Source organism: Nyctibius grandis, chromosome 16 (genome assembly GCF_013368605.1).
Source record: "Nyctibius grandis isolate bNycGra1 chromosome 16, bNycGra1.pri, whole genome shotgun sequence".
Lineage (NCBI taxonomy): Eukaryota > Metazoa > Chordata > Aves > Nyctibiiformes > Nyctibiidae > Nyctibius > Nyctibius grandis.
In genome coordinates, this window is record NC_090673.1 from 9,386,801 (window position 1) to 9,402,615 (window position 15,815).

Sequence of the window (15,815 nt, forward strand, 5' to 3'; positions counted from 1 at the left end):
ACCATTTCTAGGCACAGAATTAAAAACTTGTTCATCACTTTTTTCCTGGTTTTTAAAGGAGTAGCATCCCTCTTTTCCTTTCTTTGATTTTTTTCTGGCTTCTAGGAGCAGGGCTAGTGATTGCTTCTGTGCCTATCTGAAGATAATAGCTTTACTAAATAATTTTTCCTCTTTTAAAATATGTATCAAGATTTTCTGCTGCACAGTTTACATTTCCTGCTGTGGAGACAAATACTTTAATTAAAATGAAAGGGAGACAAAAAAAAAATCACACAGAAAAAGGAAAAGCCTCTGTGAAAAGAAGCCTGAAAGCCTTGAGAGAAGTAGAAATGGGCAAATGAAGTCCTTTGGCAGCCAGGATGCATTTTGCATGAATGAGTGCATATATGCACACAGGCTTTTGGGACTGTTTTGCTTAATGCAAGGAGGGAGGTGCCAGTGAAAGCCCCAGCTGCATGAAGAATCCCAGTTGCATTTCTGACAAGCAACGAAAGACCTTTTCTCAGACTGCTTGTCCTTCACCTCCCGCTCCAGTCTGTGTGCAGGACAGATGCAATCGCTTGGTTTCAGATGATCATGGCCTGAGAATAAGAAGGAAATGGGATCTTCTACCTGCCTTGACCCTGACTCTTTCCTTCACTTAAGAGCAAAATGTTAAATTAATCCCCTGTGGTTGCTCTATTTGATTGTAGGACTCCTTGTACCTACTCTCCACCTCTTGGCTTTATCTTGCCCCTGGGGAAAGCATAGCAGCTGAAAACAGCAAGAAACTCCTACGTGCACCAGGCTGATATTAACTCCAGGAACAGATGAGAGGGATGGGAAGCTGCAAGCACAAAATTGCTGCTCAGACCTGAAGATTTTCTCCCTAAGTCTAGTTAGAGACTGAAAGCATTTCATCTAGTTTTGACTGCAAAGTTTGACAGAGCAGGAGAAAGGGAGACCCCATTTATATGGGAGAGTGCAAGGCTTGCCTGCAGGAAGAGTGGTAAGAGAACTCTTTCCTTCCTTGTGCCCTTGTGGCCAAGAAGGCCAACGGCATACTGGGGTGTATTAGAAGGGGTGTGGTTAGCAGGTCGAGAGAGGTTCTCCTCCCCCTCTACTCTGCCCTGGTGAGGCCACATCTGGAATATTGTGTCCAGTTCTGGGCCCCTCAGTTCAAGAAGGACAGGGAACTGCTAGTCCAGCGCAGAGCCATGAAGATGATTAAGGGGGTGGAACATCTCCCTTATGAGGAGAGGCTGAGGGAGCTGGGTCTCTTTAGCTTGGAGAAGAGGAGACTGAGGGCTGACCTCATTAATGTTTATAAATATGTAAAGGGCAAGTGTCATGAGGATGGAGCCAGGCTCTTCTCAGTGACATCCCTTGACAGGACAAGGGGCAATGGGTGCAAGGTGGAACACAGGAGGTTCCACATATATATGAGGAAAAACTTCTTTACAGTGAGGGTAACTGAACACTGGCACAGGCTGCCCAGAGAGGTTGTGGAGTCTCCTTCTCTGGAGACATTCAAAACCCGCCTGGACGCATTCCTGTGTGACATGATCTAGGTAACCCTGCTCCGGCAGGGGGATTGGACTAGATGATCTTTCGAGGTCCCTTCCAATCCCTAACATTCTGTGATTCTGCGATTCCTTGTATTCTTAAGCAAAGCAGCAGCCTGTGAAGGCCACCCACTCAAGCCACTCCCATGCCCACAGTACTTCTGAAGCCAGAAGAGATGAGCTAGCTCCTTCTACACCCCTATCTTAAGACCTTTCTGGGAAACACCCCCAATACCCTTCCCCTAAAGTACACCCATCCACCCAGAAAAACACCCTGCCTTCCTAAAGCACATCATGCTACCAGGATTTCCCAGTTAAGGCCAGCTGTGATGCACTGCAGGTGCTGCCCACAGCTGGGGGATCACTGGAGCTCCTTGGCATGGCCAGGGGAAGCAGCAGCTGCCAGCCCTGGGTTTCCGAGGGCAGTGGTGCTCCAGCTGGGTGGCAGTGAGCAGAAGGATCTGCTTGGGTGGATTAATCAGCTTTGCAATGGTCTTTTTCCAGGCCATGGTATAGGGGGAAGAGGGTGGATTGAGAGCACCACAGAGCACTTCCCCCTGCCGAGCTGAGATTTGTATCTAGCTCATTGAGGATAATTAGATGATCACCATCAGATGGGTAAGCTGAGCGCTCAGTTTCTGCACCATCCCTCTAAGAGAGGAGCATATTATTGCTGTTTTTTACCAGCCTGAACCAGCAATTGTCTCTCTGAGCTGTGACGCTGTCCCTATATAATTAAGGCTGTCAGTCAAACTCTGACACCTAAACACTACAAACTCCATGGCTTACAGGACTGATCACAGGACTTTATTGCTTGGCAGTGAAAGCAGCACTTTGTGGGCTCTCTTTTCCCTTGTTGGAGGAACAAACTGTGGGGCTGTGAGAAGGAAACGTCCCTGGGAAGGCAGTTAGATGCCTCCAGTGCTTACTGGATACACTAGCTGTGACCACGGGTCCTGTGCAGGTGGTGGGATGAGCTGCACTGATCCTGATCACTGTTTCTGGTTTAGAGCCTGCTTCTGGGGCTGAGGGTATGGTTGGGGCCTGCCTATGCTGACCCAATGTAGCCGCTCTTCTCCATGCACAGGGGTCTTCTGGGTCAGCAGACAGAGCATGGCGAGGACCAACGCTGTAGGGACGGAAGCATGGCATCAGGAAGTCTCGGCTTGCAGGACGGGCACCCAGCCTGTCTGTCTCTGCAAAAGTGCCAGGAGAGAGCTTGTCATCAGCCCTGTTTTTGACTGGTGTCTTCTCTACTGCATTGCAGGTTGCGCATGGAGACGGCACAAACGCCAGATCCATAGCAGGGAGGCTCTTCTTCGCCTTCTTCCAGTGGAAAAAGCTGGTGATCTGGCTCTGTGTAGGTAAGAAAACCTCAGTGCATGCTGAGCCGTGCTCTCTCCCAGCCAGCACTCACCACTGAGTCCCCCTGCCCTAGGGCCTTGCTGGGCTGGGGCTCTACAGAAGGAGGGGACCCTCCTGGCCACTGATGTCTTCACTGGAGAGACCTAAAAATGGGAAGTGACAGAAGAGGGGAGGGAAGAGCTGTGTTTCCATAAATCAGACACATGTAGCCTTAGGTGTCCCCACAGGCTAAGATGGGGCTGACTTCCACGTGCTCCCAATACATGGGGCATCAGCAATGGGAGCACAGGCCCCAGGCATGGTGATTGCTCCAGCAGTTGTATATCCCACATGCTGAGCCCGCTCCTGAAAATGGCCCTGCCATATGCAGCTCTGCTGTGCACAGGCTTTGCACTCACATTTGTCACTAGCAAAGCTGGCCTTCTCCAGAGAGGCTTTAACTGTGCTTGGGTTGGGTGTATTTTTAGAAGATCAAGTCATCTTGGATGTCTTTGGGGGTGTGGAGAGTAGAAAAATCATCTAAAATGTGACTTTTTTTCCCAAAGTTTAAAAGTCTTTCTGTTGTTTTGCACAATTTTAAAGTGAATTCCCCCCTATGCTCACCAATAAGCTGCTTCTGCAGCAAGGGCAAAGGAGGAACAACTTCTTTCAAAAGCGTTAATATTTGCAAACACCCATGCAAGACCTGCATCCTGTGTGATATGTGTGCACAGGACTGTGGGAGGATAGAGCAGGGTTAATGTGCTTGTGTGATACACAAATTAAATTCCTCTGTGTATGTGGGAGGCCTAGCAGTCACCCTCTGATAAATGCTGCTGCGATCTTTGCAGGATTAAGGTCCAGAGGTGGGTGTTTACCTGTGTTGTGTGCATGTGTGTAGCAGCCCAGAAGTAATCGGCTGATGAAAGCCTCTGTGCAGTATGTGTAGGAGGTCCAGGAGAGACACACTGATACAGTGCCTGTATGAGCATATGTAACTGCTTGTGATCTCCCTCCAAGAGTAAAAGAAACCCAATTCTAATTTCATACCATCATTGAAAAGCTGGTTGTTTGTCACAGAAAAAATCACTGCTGCTGAATGACCAAGATGTGACCACTGTCACTTTCATTAGATGGGTGCAAATGATGGAGGACTTTTTCCCTTCCACATCCGCAGTCCCAAATTCACCCATGTGGAGCAGGGCACTCGGGGTGAGCTGAGCTCATGCTCTGAATCAGCAGAGTGCCTTGCTCAAGGTGAAGAACCGCTCAGACATGCTATCATCCATGTTACTGAACTGCTTTTGGCTAATCTTTTCTCTGGCATGAACCTCTTGATTTCAGCCTGGGAAGCAACCGTGGTCAGGACTGGAGGATTTCTCCTGCATATGCATTTCTTCTTATTGCTGTGAGCCTTTGCTGTCCTCAGCAAAGGCTTTTGTCCTCTGAGCATGTACCCAAGCACCATGGTGTGGCTTGTGGCTGCATCCTACTGCCTCTGTGGGATAATGGATCACTTCATGCAACAGGGGCTGTTTGAAGGCCCTCACGGTCCCCTGTCCCCTGTGACATCCCAAGGAGCAGCCAGCTGACAGCTCTGGAAAGAAAGGAGTGAGGGAGCCCACGGTGTCCATGTGGGACTCCACAGCTCACCCCAGCAGTGGGCACAGCCAGGAGGGCTGTGGGTGCCAGGAAGGGGAGCCAGCCTTTGGGGCCAGGCCAGCCCCATGGGGAGCGTGCCAAGGGGCTGAGGGCTTATCTGGCTCAGGGAGTGCCATGGTCAGTTCCTTCCTTTCTCTGCATTGTTGCCCTGTCATTTTACAGATTGATGTGAGCAATTTCTGGAGCGCTGTGAGGCTTGAGCTTGCAAGCAAGTGTCCTTGGCTGCTGAGGAAAAGGATGCTGCGTTTACTAGGGTTAATCACCAGAAGGCCTGGTTTAGTTTTGTCTAGCAAGGGGCTAACTCAAATACAGCCACTTGGAGGCTCCAAACTCTGAAACAGGGGCTGCTCGTCTGCAGGTCTGATAGCTGCAGGGGCTCGGGAGATGCTGTCAGGAGGGAGAGGTCCTGCGGGCTGTGCAGTGGGGTGCTCCTAGCTGTAGTACGGCGGCCGTGTGGCTGCTGTGCCTGGGTCACTCTCCATTGCCTTCTGCAGGTCTGTGCGTGAGGAGCCTGTGCTACTCTGTGATGAACTCCCATGAAAGTCACGTTGAGTAAGTTATGTTTTCTTCTTCCCTTTTCTGTCCTTAGTGCTACTGTGGTCTGGGTTAGAGTTGGGGGACAATTCATTGTTGTGGAAAGAAGAGGCAATCACCCTCCCCGGATGAAACCTGGGTGAGAAACAGCTCACCCAACAATGTGAATCCTTGGGGGCTTGGAGGACTGTGTTCTGCCTGGCAGCGACTTGAGGGCAGGGCAGATGGAAAAGTAGCAGGATGAAGTAGCATCCATGAGCCTGGCAAGGCTTAGCTAGACTGCAGCAGAGGTTCCCTGGTGCTGGGGGTCACTGACAGAGTGCCCTGTGGACACCCCACAGTGCTATTCATTGCCTGTCTCTGTCTGGAGGAACGAATGAGGCTTACCTGAGGCCAAAGATTTTCTAAAACTCAAGCTGTTCAAGGTCCTGAATGGCTTGACCTAACTTTGGCATTAGCTCTCTAGAGATCTGTTGCCACCTAAATTTCTTTGTGTCAAGGAGCCCTTTATGTGCTCTTGGGGGGTGGGCGGTGCTGTTCATGGGACAGAAGTGCTCAGGAGCTGGGAGACAGGACAACATGGTCAGGAGCTCAAACCCCTACATTTGTAGACCTCTTTAAGAGAACTCCTGAACTATCACTGATTCTCAGGCCACAATCTGAAAGTCTTTAGCAAGGGCTAGTAGGAAATGAATCTTGTTTCTTTCACAGGAAGCATCGTGGTGCTTGTCAGAGATGCTTTGTGGGGAGAAAGCCTATTCTTGGAAGGTTTGTTAGCCGTGTCTCATTTGTTTGGGGAATTTTGTTGAGAGATGAATCAGTGTCTGAGTGGCTGCTGATGGGTGGAGACTGGCAGCCTGGGGTTTATGTGCAGATACACAGGAAGGGAAATAGAGAGCATTCAGCTAATTGTTGCACAATGGCATCTTGACACCATTACAAGTGAGTCAGCAGGTCAGCAGAATGATGCAATACAGATCTGTGCGTAAAATGTCCTCTGAAGGACAATCAGAGGGGAAAAGGTGCCCTGTTGAACTGATCAGTGTGCAGCAAGGCTTTGTCATGGGTGTCATGAGCTTTGTCATGAAGCGAATGAATAAATGAAATTGGAAACGTAACTGGAATTCTGCGCGTCTCTCCTCTTGTGGATAAACAATGAAAGGATGAATAAGTGTTCCCTGAATGCGTACAGAAAGAGGAGCGACCGAAAAGGGAGAGGAACTGGGCGTGGGGGCAGAACTGGAGGGAAATGAGATTTTGCTGTTACTGCTGCTCAGAAGGTAGATTAGAAACAGCACTAAGCACTATATGTAAAAGACATGGGTCATTTCTGGGAAGTACTTCAGGATAGCTCAGTAGCTTTCCAAAGCTCTTCATTATGCAGCCTGCTTCAGCTGCCCTAAACCTTGTGTCTGATATTGCTGTGACTGCTCCACTCATCCCTAAACTGCTGCCTCTGAATCTCTCTTGGTACATTTGAATCTCACTGGGAGCCTTTCCTGACCAGCAAATCCTTATACAGGCCTTTTAGAAGAGAGCTTGAAAAAGTTCCGTCGTTCCGTAAACTGCCTTTTGGGCTGCAGAGCTCAGGTATTGCAATACTTTTCCCTCAGCATTGTGGTGTCTTGGATGGACACTGTGCAGCTGGAGAGCCTTCCCCTTTTGGGGCAGCCTTGGGTGCTGCAGAGATGGAAATACAGCTGGGCACCAGGGTGCACCAGGGGAAATCTGGACTGACTGGATGGCATGCTTTTGAGAAAAGGTCATAGCTCATGATGGTGGTGATGGAGGAAGGGGGAAGTGCTTCAACTACAGGCTCTGGCTGTGCCAGGAGGGATGGAAAGGGGAAAGCTGACAGCAATGCTTTTGTGGATGGAGCAGGAGCCATTGTGGAAGTTACCAAATGCCAACAGAGAGAAGACACTGAGTGGGTCAGTGCCTTTTGCCTTTTTCAGTGTGAGGTACTACAGACCAGCGTTGGTTGTTGGTAGTGCTGGTCATAAAGTTCATGCCTTTCATGTGGAAAAATGTCTCAGTTTGGACAGGATTGGGCATATGGATGTGACAAGAGGAGTGTTTGAGCAGGCTCTCCCATGTAAAGTGTCTTGGCACTTTATGAAAGGATGAAACCTATATCTTTAGAGCACAAGAAAAAGGAGAGTTGGCCCGTTGGCAGTGGTGGGGCCACATTTCTTCCCTGAAGATGACTCTTCAAGTTCTTATCTTCCAGTTCTGTCCGCTTTTACCACACTGCAGCTTCTTCCACAGCAGGAGTTGCCTGCATCCTTTGGCTGGTATGAAGGCTGGGCTGGAGATGGGTGTTGGGGGAGCAGGCGTGTGAGGGAAGTGATAGTTGGGTTGAGAGCACTGGTTTCTGCAGCTACTTGAAGTTCTCTCTCTTAGTGCTCAACTTCACAGCCTTCTCTGCCTCTCACTCCTGTCACTGTTCATCTCCTCTCTCAGTAGGTTTCTCTTTCTCTCCCTTTTAAATATGCCCTTTCAAGCAGCTCTTGTACTGATGAACTTAAACTGCTAGATCCCAGCTCCCTCCTTTAACTTCTGTCATACCCTGATCTCTGTTCTCAGTGTTGCCCCATCCCATATATTTTCTCTTACTCTAACTCCATCCCAAGTGTGACAGTCCAGGGCTTGGAAAGCTGGGTGCTTCCCTCAGTTCTTCCTGCCCACATTCAGGGAGAGCAGAAAGTGAAGTAGACTGTGGCAGCTGTTGGCACACAGTTTCATTTGGGCCCTTCTTCTTTCCTCTAATTCATTAGAGAAATTATTCTGTGGACTCTCATTCTTCCTCTCTACAATACACTGCATGTGTTAAGCAGAGGTTCACCCTCCTAGTTACTGCTGTCTGCTGGACGTCCACACTTGACTTTCTCTCCATTTCTTTAGCGTCTTGTGTCCTCTAGCTAACTGGAGATCCCTCACAATTTTTCTGGTATGTTGATGGCATTGCATTGCCTTGTGGTCACTAAGGTAAGACTCATCTGTCTAGGATACAGCTGGAGCCCTACTAGTCAGGGCTTTGCTCCTCTGATGCCACCCCAGGAGTTACCTGGGAACATCGAAAAGGCCCTCAGGGGATGCTGATCTAACCTGGTGGAGACACTTGTCAGAGATGGACTTCATCTCTTGCAATCTATTCTTTTGCCAGCTTATGGTGCCAAAGGTGCATTGTGGTCAGCAATGGCTACTCCATCCATGGCCAATGCTTTGGGAAAATGATTGCCTCTCACCATGTTATTATCATAAGGTACTGAATCCTTACTAAAGCCTTAACAATTAAGCAGAGGCTGAGCAGTGGTAATGTGCATGTGACTTTCTTGCCTGGCAAACGTAATATCTAGGATCCATGAGCTCAGGTAATTGAATAACTTTCTTGCAGTTCTTGGCCAAGCACAGGCACTGCACAAGCCAGAATATGTACCGCTCACTCACAGGTGGTGTACCTGGGAGCTGGACAGCCATCTCCAGCTCGGTGGAGTGGCAGGCGATCCCAGTGTTACAGGACTACACGCATTTTTATTCTGACTGGAGAAAGTAATTTAATTTCTCTGTGCCTCACTTCCCTATCTGAAAAATACTGGTAGTCTGCCACTGCTGTCTGCCTTTTTATTGCAAGGGAGGAACTAGTGGTGTGTCTGTGTGAGGTGCCGCACACAATGGAACCAGACTGCCAGGTTGGGCCATAGTGTGTGTTGGTGCCCTCAAGTGAGTTCACATGGCCAGGCATGTATCTGATTGATAGCACACAGCTGCCTCCATGGTTGGGAACAAGTGGTACTGAAACTGGACAAATTCTGGCTTTGATTCTCAGATTAAATGGTGCTCCCGTCAAAGAGCGCAAGAAAGATGTGAGCAAGAGAACCAGTATCTGTCGCTTCTTCCTTGAGTCAGCTCTGCCCAAACCTCTGGAAAATAAAGACAATGTTACACTGGTGGTGTTTGTCACATTCGGGCCCCTGGATTTCCTCTGGCTGAGGGAAATATTGCTGAAAACAAGGAATAAGGTGAGATGTCTTTAATGAGGGAAGGTTGAAACCAGGTTATTTGTAGTGACATATTCAATAGCTCTAATAATCATGTATCTTTCAAGTATTTAATGAGCTGCATAATGCACCTGAGACCTTATTTTTCACTAATTAGAAAGTCCCTAGTCTCAGCCACATTGGAGACGGGTGCATGGGAATGAGCGGAAAAGACCAGAAGAACCTTTGTTTCTCCAAACTCGGGATCCTGAGTCCTTCTGAGCACCCAGCCAGAGCAGTAGACCACAGCTAACTCAGAGGTCTTTATCATGGCACTGTCTGGTGTGCATGTGCATGCCTTAAGCATCTCTCTGCCCTTCTCCCCCAGATGAAGGTGGGGTTTTGGCATCAGCCCCCCCAGGAATGGAACAGGAACATCTCTCAGCTACGTATTCTCAATCCATATGTCACCTACAAAGTGATGTACAAACTGCTGCAGCTGAACATGTCAAGTAGGGTATGATACTGTACTGGAGAGGAGACAGATGAGCACCAGTGTTCTGTGTCTTCCCTTGTACCTTACTGCTTCGGTGCCATGCAAGGGGAAGGAAAATCCTATTCACTAGATTGGCTAGTCTTTTACTGCGTTTACTAGAAATGCAGTCGTTCCCTGAAGTGTGGTGTTTCAGGTTTGGAGTCCTGCTCCTACCCAGGAAAGGAAGACTTTTCCCCACCTGTCACAGCACTGCAGTGTTATTCCAGCCTGCCCCATCACCTCTTGCCATTTTGCATTCCAATCCCTTTTTAGAGTTATATTTCTGTCCATACATCTAGATCTCAGAAAACCTGGTTCTCTAGTGATGAGCAGCTGTGTTGTATAAGCCCTTTCATACATGTTTCTGTGCTTTCCCTGTCTGAAGACCATTTCTGATAATTAGCCAGTGTAAAATGGGAGGAATTTTGGTTGGCATTCCTTGAAACACTCCGTTCTCACAGTTCTCTGGCCTGAGGCTGGCTGTTACGCCCACTGCTTCTGGAGCACAGATTTCCCCTTCACTGCACGATGGAGAATTATTTCATTAATGAATGTAATGATACTTTGTCTTTGGTCCTTATGATCTTTGTGATGGTGCTGTGCAATCATTAATTAACTTTAAGCCTGCCAGGCACTACTAGGATGTTTATAATCTGCAACAAATGCAGGAGAATCTTGAAGGCCTGGTGTGGCAAAATAACCTTGTCCAAGGTCATGCACTGACTCTTGGCTGGGGACGAGATTAAAAGCCAAGTCCCTGACTGCTGAAGCAACGCTGTAAAAAAAGCACATTTCCCTGCTAAAACGTTTGGAAAGTGCAAAGTGGGACAATCCAGGTGAGGACCGAGATGTGCTCAGTTAGGCTTGGGGGACCAGAGAGCACGTTCAGCTGCTCATGAGCATGGTGGCTGGGCTGCTCAGTCACACGGCTTTTAAGGCAGCATTTGATTTTGTACATGGCCGTGTTAGCTTTGCATGAGCACAAGGCAGTTTTGTAACACGCAAGCCTGGGACAGGAATTTAATGCGTGGATTAAAAGTGAGGTATCACATGAGGGCTGCCAGCAGGGAATGCACACAAAGAGGCACATGGAAGAGACAGAGATGCAGAGACCTTGTATAGGCTCCTTCATGGATGTGGATTTGTTAAAAAGCATGCTGATCCCATCCATTTGAAGCTTTTTGATTTCCATGGAGCTCTATGTTTTATCTTCCTAGAGGTCATATGTACCTGAGCCCTCATCTTCTGCAGCACCTTTTCATAAGATGTTCCTTGGCTGAGTTCTGAGAGTGCTGTCCAGGCATCTGCCTTGTTTTATTTATGTATTTTCTTGCTATACTGAGTGTGGAAAAAGCTACTGGTCCCAGCTGCAAAGGTGTTGCTGGTGTCAGTATTGCAGAACTATGAGTCTGAAATCCTAAACAGATGTTCTCTCTTTTGCCTTCCCAGAGATATGCCACCACGGGAATCACTGCTTTGAACTTAGCCCTCCATATACACCAAGAGGTCAATATTGCAGGCTCTGGTTACCCTGGCAACCATGACAATACCACACCAATACATTATTACAATACAGGTCACTCAGGGAAAAAAAGGTAGAAATGCCTCCCCTGCAAACTAAGGTGTCCTCCATAGGGGAACCCACCGGATAAAGCTGGGAGTCGAGCAGCTGAGAGGTCTGGTAGCTATGGTGTCACCCATGGAAATTCCTGCTGGGACACGCCAAGGGGATGTGTTGGGACATGCTTTGTTCTCAGAGAGCAGCTTGGGCACAGATGCTGGCACCTTCAGGGTGCCTTTCAGCTGTCCTAGTTTGGTGAGGAGGACCCTGTGCAGTGGGAATCTGGCAAGGGGCTGCAGGCAAAGTTGGGCTGGGCAGGATGAGGGGCACTGTAATGAATAATCTATGACTTTGCCTCTCTTGTCCCTGCAGCTCTTTCACCACAATACCACCACTGAGACGAACTGGCTGCTGAAAATGATCAAATCAGGGGTGATTGCTGACATAGCCAGCCCTTCCTTCCAGGCCCAGAGCTGCTGAGAGAGGGCTGTGCTGCTTGTTATCCCCTCCAGACACCACTGACGATCCCAGCTGGGCTTTGCCCTTGTTCCAGGCTGTTTTGAGTAGTTCACAGTATGTCCTGTCGCATGCGGGGTGGGAGATGAATCCCTGAGATTCAGAGCGCTTGCCCTTTCCTCTGATGGCCTCTGGTTTCCACCGCTGACTGTTGTGGAGGGTGGAGTGTTGCACAACCCTTCTGCCTTGGGTAATCCCCTCCTCTTAACAGCCGTCCTGTGCTCATCAGTTATTTGTGAAAAGCACTAAACTGAGATGTTAAGCTGGTCTTCAGCCCCTGAGAAAGGGAGAGGGTGAGGGTGCGATACCTGCCATGAGATTTCAAACTCCTTCCTAAGCAGGTTGGAGTGAGAGAGAGTCATACCCATCACTTTGGAAAAGGGCCAGGTTGAATACTCAGAGATTTCACTGTCTTGCTAATTGTTGGGAAACATTAATGTCTGCACAAAACAAGAAATGTTTCTTTTATTTTCTGTTTGAGAATAAATGCACTTCTGGTTTCAAGGAGTTGGCACTGTCTTGTGGGAGGGGGATTTCTGGTCAGGACAATTACCTTAGTATCTCCTCTGGGATCTTCTCATGGCTTTATGACCCCATGTAATCCCCTCTTGTGGGGTTTTTTTTTCCCCCTCAACTTGCTGTCCGGAGGTTTCCATGTCTCTTCCAGCTTGTTCTAAGCATGGAGCCACCCTGTCAAGTCTACTTTGTGCATTGAAGATCTTCCACATTTAAGAACCCCCACTTAAGGACCCTTAAACCCCCACTTATCTGTTGCTGGCTTATGTCCACATTCCACGTCTTCTCATCCTCTACTGCTTCCTTCCAGGATGCAGCTATGTCATATTTCTCCTTCTTCTCTCGTTGCTACTTTCTTCCTGGCCTGTTATCATCATGCGTTCACTTCAGTTGCTGCCTCACCAAAATGCTGCCTCTACCAGTGGAAAGAACCTACAATGATGAACCTACAAGCTGATGGCTTTGTTGGTACAACCACTTCGCTGCAGCCTCTTCAGTCAGGTGCTCGTTGGGGAGGAGGGTCCTCCTGCATAGCTATTTGAGGGCAAACTCTTAAGAGTGGGGTTGGCTTAACTTACATCAGGCTGCATGTGTCTTACAGCAGCAGCATTTGGGGTGTGGGAGCATTAGGACAGTACCCATAGACTTGCTAACTATTTCCACGGGAGATGAAACTTCTGCTTTCGCTTCCATTTCCTTCCTCCCTCCCCTTCACTGTGGTCAGGCTTTCAGGGCACTTTCTGTGCTCTTTGTGTCAATCCTTTTCCTGGGTAACTTCTCTTCCAGTATCTCAGCCCTGCTGCCTGAAAGCTTTCCTGTCTTTCATGATCTTCAAAGGGTTAATGCCCTTCATCTTGCTCTCACTGCTATTCCCTTTTGGCCAGACTGGTTCCTCCTCCATTGGAGCTGAAATGTCTTTGTCCTCGTTGGTGCATGCAATTCATGGCCAAAGAAATGCTGACCAAAGTCCCCTAAAGCTGCCTCGCCCAGGGAGACTGGTGGAAGAACTAAAGGCCCTGGTTCAGCTCAGTTTGAGAAAGGTCACTTGAAGGCTGAAAGGGGATGACCTCCTCTTGCACTTGCAAACAGAACTGAACTGAGCTTGGGAGAAAAAGGGGTGTTTTAATCAATTCCTCTTTATCAGCTAAACACTGGCTTTGGGTTTTACTCTGTAAACAAATAAGTCTTTACTCTCTAAATAATGCATAATAGCCACACAGGTTCTGCAGATTCCAAAAGTATGGTGTTCCAAATGCATGCAAATACACATTTGGAACTGGCTCGACCACTCTTTTGGAATTTATTGCTTTGCAAGTAATGAAAGTGGGCTCTCAACTATGTGGACAATTAATATTCTATGTTCTTCTCCTGGTAGAGTAAAATGGCATAAAAATCTTAATGACTAAAAGCTGATGTATAAAGCATGCTATGAACTAACCCCAGGAGATGGTTTACATTTTTTTCTCTACTTAACGTGTGTACAAGAACTTCACCACAGCTTGCAGAAGCTGTGTCTGCAATTTCTGCCGCAGTTGTTGCAACATTTTCCTGTCATGTAGTGGTCAGGTCGTGGTAGTGAAACAATAAACATGAGGCTCAAGAGTCTTAGCATGGTCACTGCCTGTGGCAGTGCTCTCAGTACCTGCAGCAAGCAGGTCTGCTGCACAGCTTTTTGCTCTCATGTTTAAGAGCTGGCTGTTTTTTCCCCCAAACAGGGTTCTGTAATATCTCCAGGTAACCACCATTCATCTGAGCTGCCTCTTGTTTCAAACTTTCCCAGAGTGTCAGGGCAATGCAGTAGGGGCTTAGTATTTAACCGTGCTTTGATGGTGGCACTGAATCCCCAAATCAACCCTTCTTGCGCCCAGTTTAAAAAATCTGAGCTCTGCAGTCCTCCATGCCCTACACACCTTTCGTGTTTGATAGTCTGAATAAATCCTTGCCCTACAGCAGACTCATTATTATCAAGAGAACTGGGGGAAAGGAGGTGGAATAAGTAGGATAGGCAAAGCCACAGTAATACTAAACATATGTAAATTAGGCTATGAGATACCATAATAAGGATGTAAGGGAGGGGTAAAGAAAAAATAAGTCCTATTGTTGCTTCAGTGGCAAAGCTAGCATGGGTCTGACGTGGTAAATCCACCTTTCTCAGGGCTGCGGAAAGGCAAGTACACTCCTCTGAGCACAGCACGTTTCATGCACTGCGCACATCCTCACATCGATGGCAACACCGAATCCCCAGCTCTGTGGCCAGCCAAGGGGCGACCATGGTTCATCCGAGGCAGAAGGGCAGGGAGCTGCTGGGCTGTTTGCTGCCAGCCTGCCTCTCTCCAGGGATCAAGGGAGCTCCACCGTCACTCACTGCCTGTCCACGAATGCTTGGCAAGCGAGTCTGGATGCCTCCACCATCTGTGTGAAATCCTTCCAACCGTTTAGATTAAACATTGACTTCAGTAAAATATAGGGCTCCTAACTGACCTGACGTAGTCCATATGGAGTAGCTGCCACAGATAGTAACTATCTTGACACTGATTAATCACTCCTTCTAGTTGTGTATTTGTCCCTGGTTACTTGACACAGTTCTTCCCTAATAGCTTTTGAATAGTTCTGGGGTATTCATATGACCTTGGCTTTGGGGAATAGCCCATCTGATGACACACATTACCTGCTTCAGTGTAGGCTTGGCTGCTTTTCATCAAATTAACTTGGACACTAGCTTTTGTTTTTTTTTTTTCTTTCCCCTGTGTACACCAGTATATGTACTTTTCTACACTGGGAAACACCTTAGCCATGCTGGATTCTGTTTGGTTTAGGTGGCACCATTTGCAATGGACTGGGGCTTGGTCTGTGCTCTATAGCATGTAGAGACTGTGATTCCACTGTGTCCTTACCTGTCGCTTACAGTCACAGGCATGACGAGCAATCTGCATTACTGATGCTCCTTGCTTTGAAACTAGCAGTTAAATGAGCTCTAACTAGAGTCAATGATTGCTCGGACAGACAGCAGCGAAACTGTCTAACGCCCCAAACTAAATGCAGAGTTTCTCTCTCAATCTGAACGTTGTTCTCTTCTTCAAAGATGCGAGATCCAGAAGCAAAGGCAATAGGTCTTCCAGGCTGATCTTCCATCAAGTGTGAGATTATTACACCCACTTCGTGTGGGGAAGCATCACAAGTGAGAGCTACAGGCCTCAAGGCACTCTGGTAAGGACCTGTGCTGATGATAGCAGTTTCTCAGCTCTTTCACCAGCCTTGGTGCAGGGTGCGTGTGGTTCAGCGCAGTCTCCATCCTGTGTCTGACAGCTCAGCCACGGGCAGCTGTGAGAGGCGATGACTCACCAGTTCCAGGAAGCAATGTCTTTGTGGAATTTGCAGCAAAAGGATCTTAAAGCCATTTTCAGATTTTTTTTTCCCTATTTTTCCGTGTGATTTATATAAATTGTTTTTCCCAGCAAAATGTCTGGGAAAATTCAACACACTGATAAATTTTTGAGGCATTTCCTTTTGCTTTTCCTATCCACTCAGACAACCTTTCAGACTTGGACAGGTGACTGACTTGCTGAGTATAAGGACTGGTGATGTGTCAGCTGAACCTCAAGGGCTTGGTCACTGTCTACACA

General features: G+C 47.9%; 1 protein-coding gene across 1 annotated transcript; it reads left to right on the plus strand.

Moving 5' to 3' along the window:
- Nucleotides 1-2,657: 2,657 nt before the first annotated feature.
- Nucleotides 2,658-11,640, plus strand: LOC137671013 (CMP-N-acetylneuraminate-beta-galactosamide-alpha-2,3-sialyltransferase 4-like). The gene is made up of 12 exons (XM_068414231.1): nt 2,658-2,675; nt 2,812-2,908; nt 5,045-5,102; nt 5,796-5,852; nt 6,559-6,674; nt 7,315-7,378; nt 8,251-8,349; nt 8,914-9,106; nt 9,453-9,581; nt 11,049-11,175; nt 11,357-11,415; nt 11,533-11,640. Exons 1-12 carry the CDS (start codon nt 2,658-2,660, stop codon nt 11,638-11,640), a joined length of 1,125 nt encoding a protein of 374 aa, XP_068270332.1.
- Nucleotides 11,641-15,815: the final 4,175 nt, after the last annotated feature.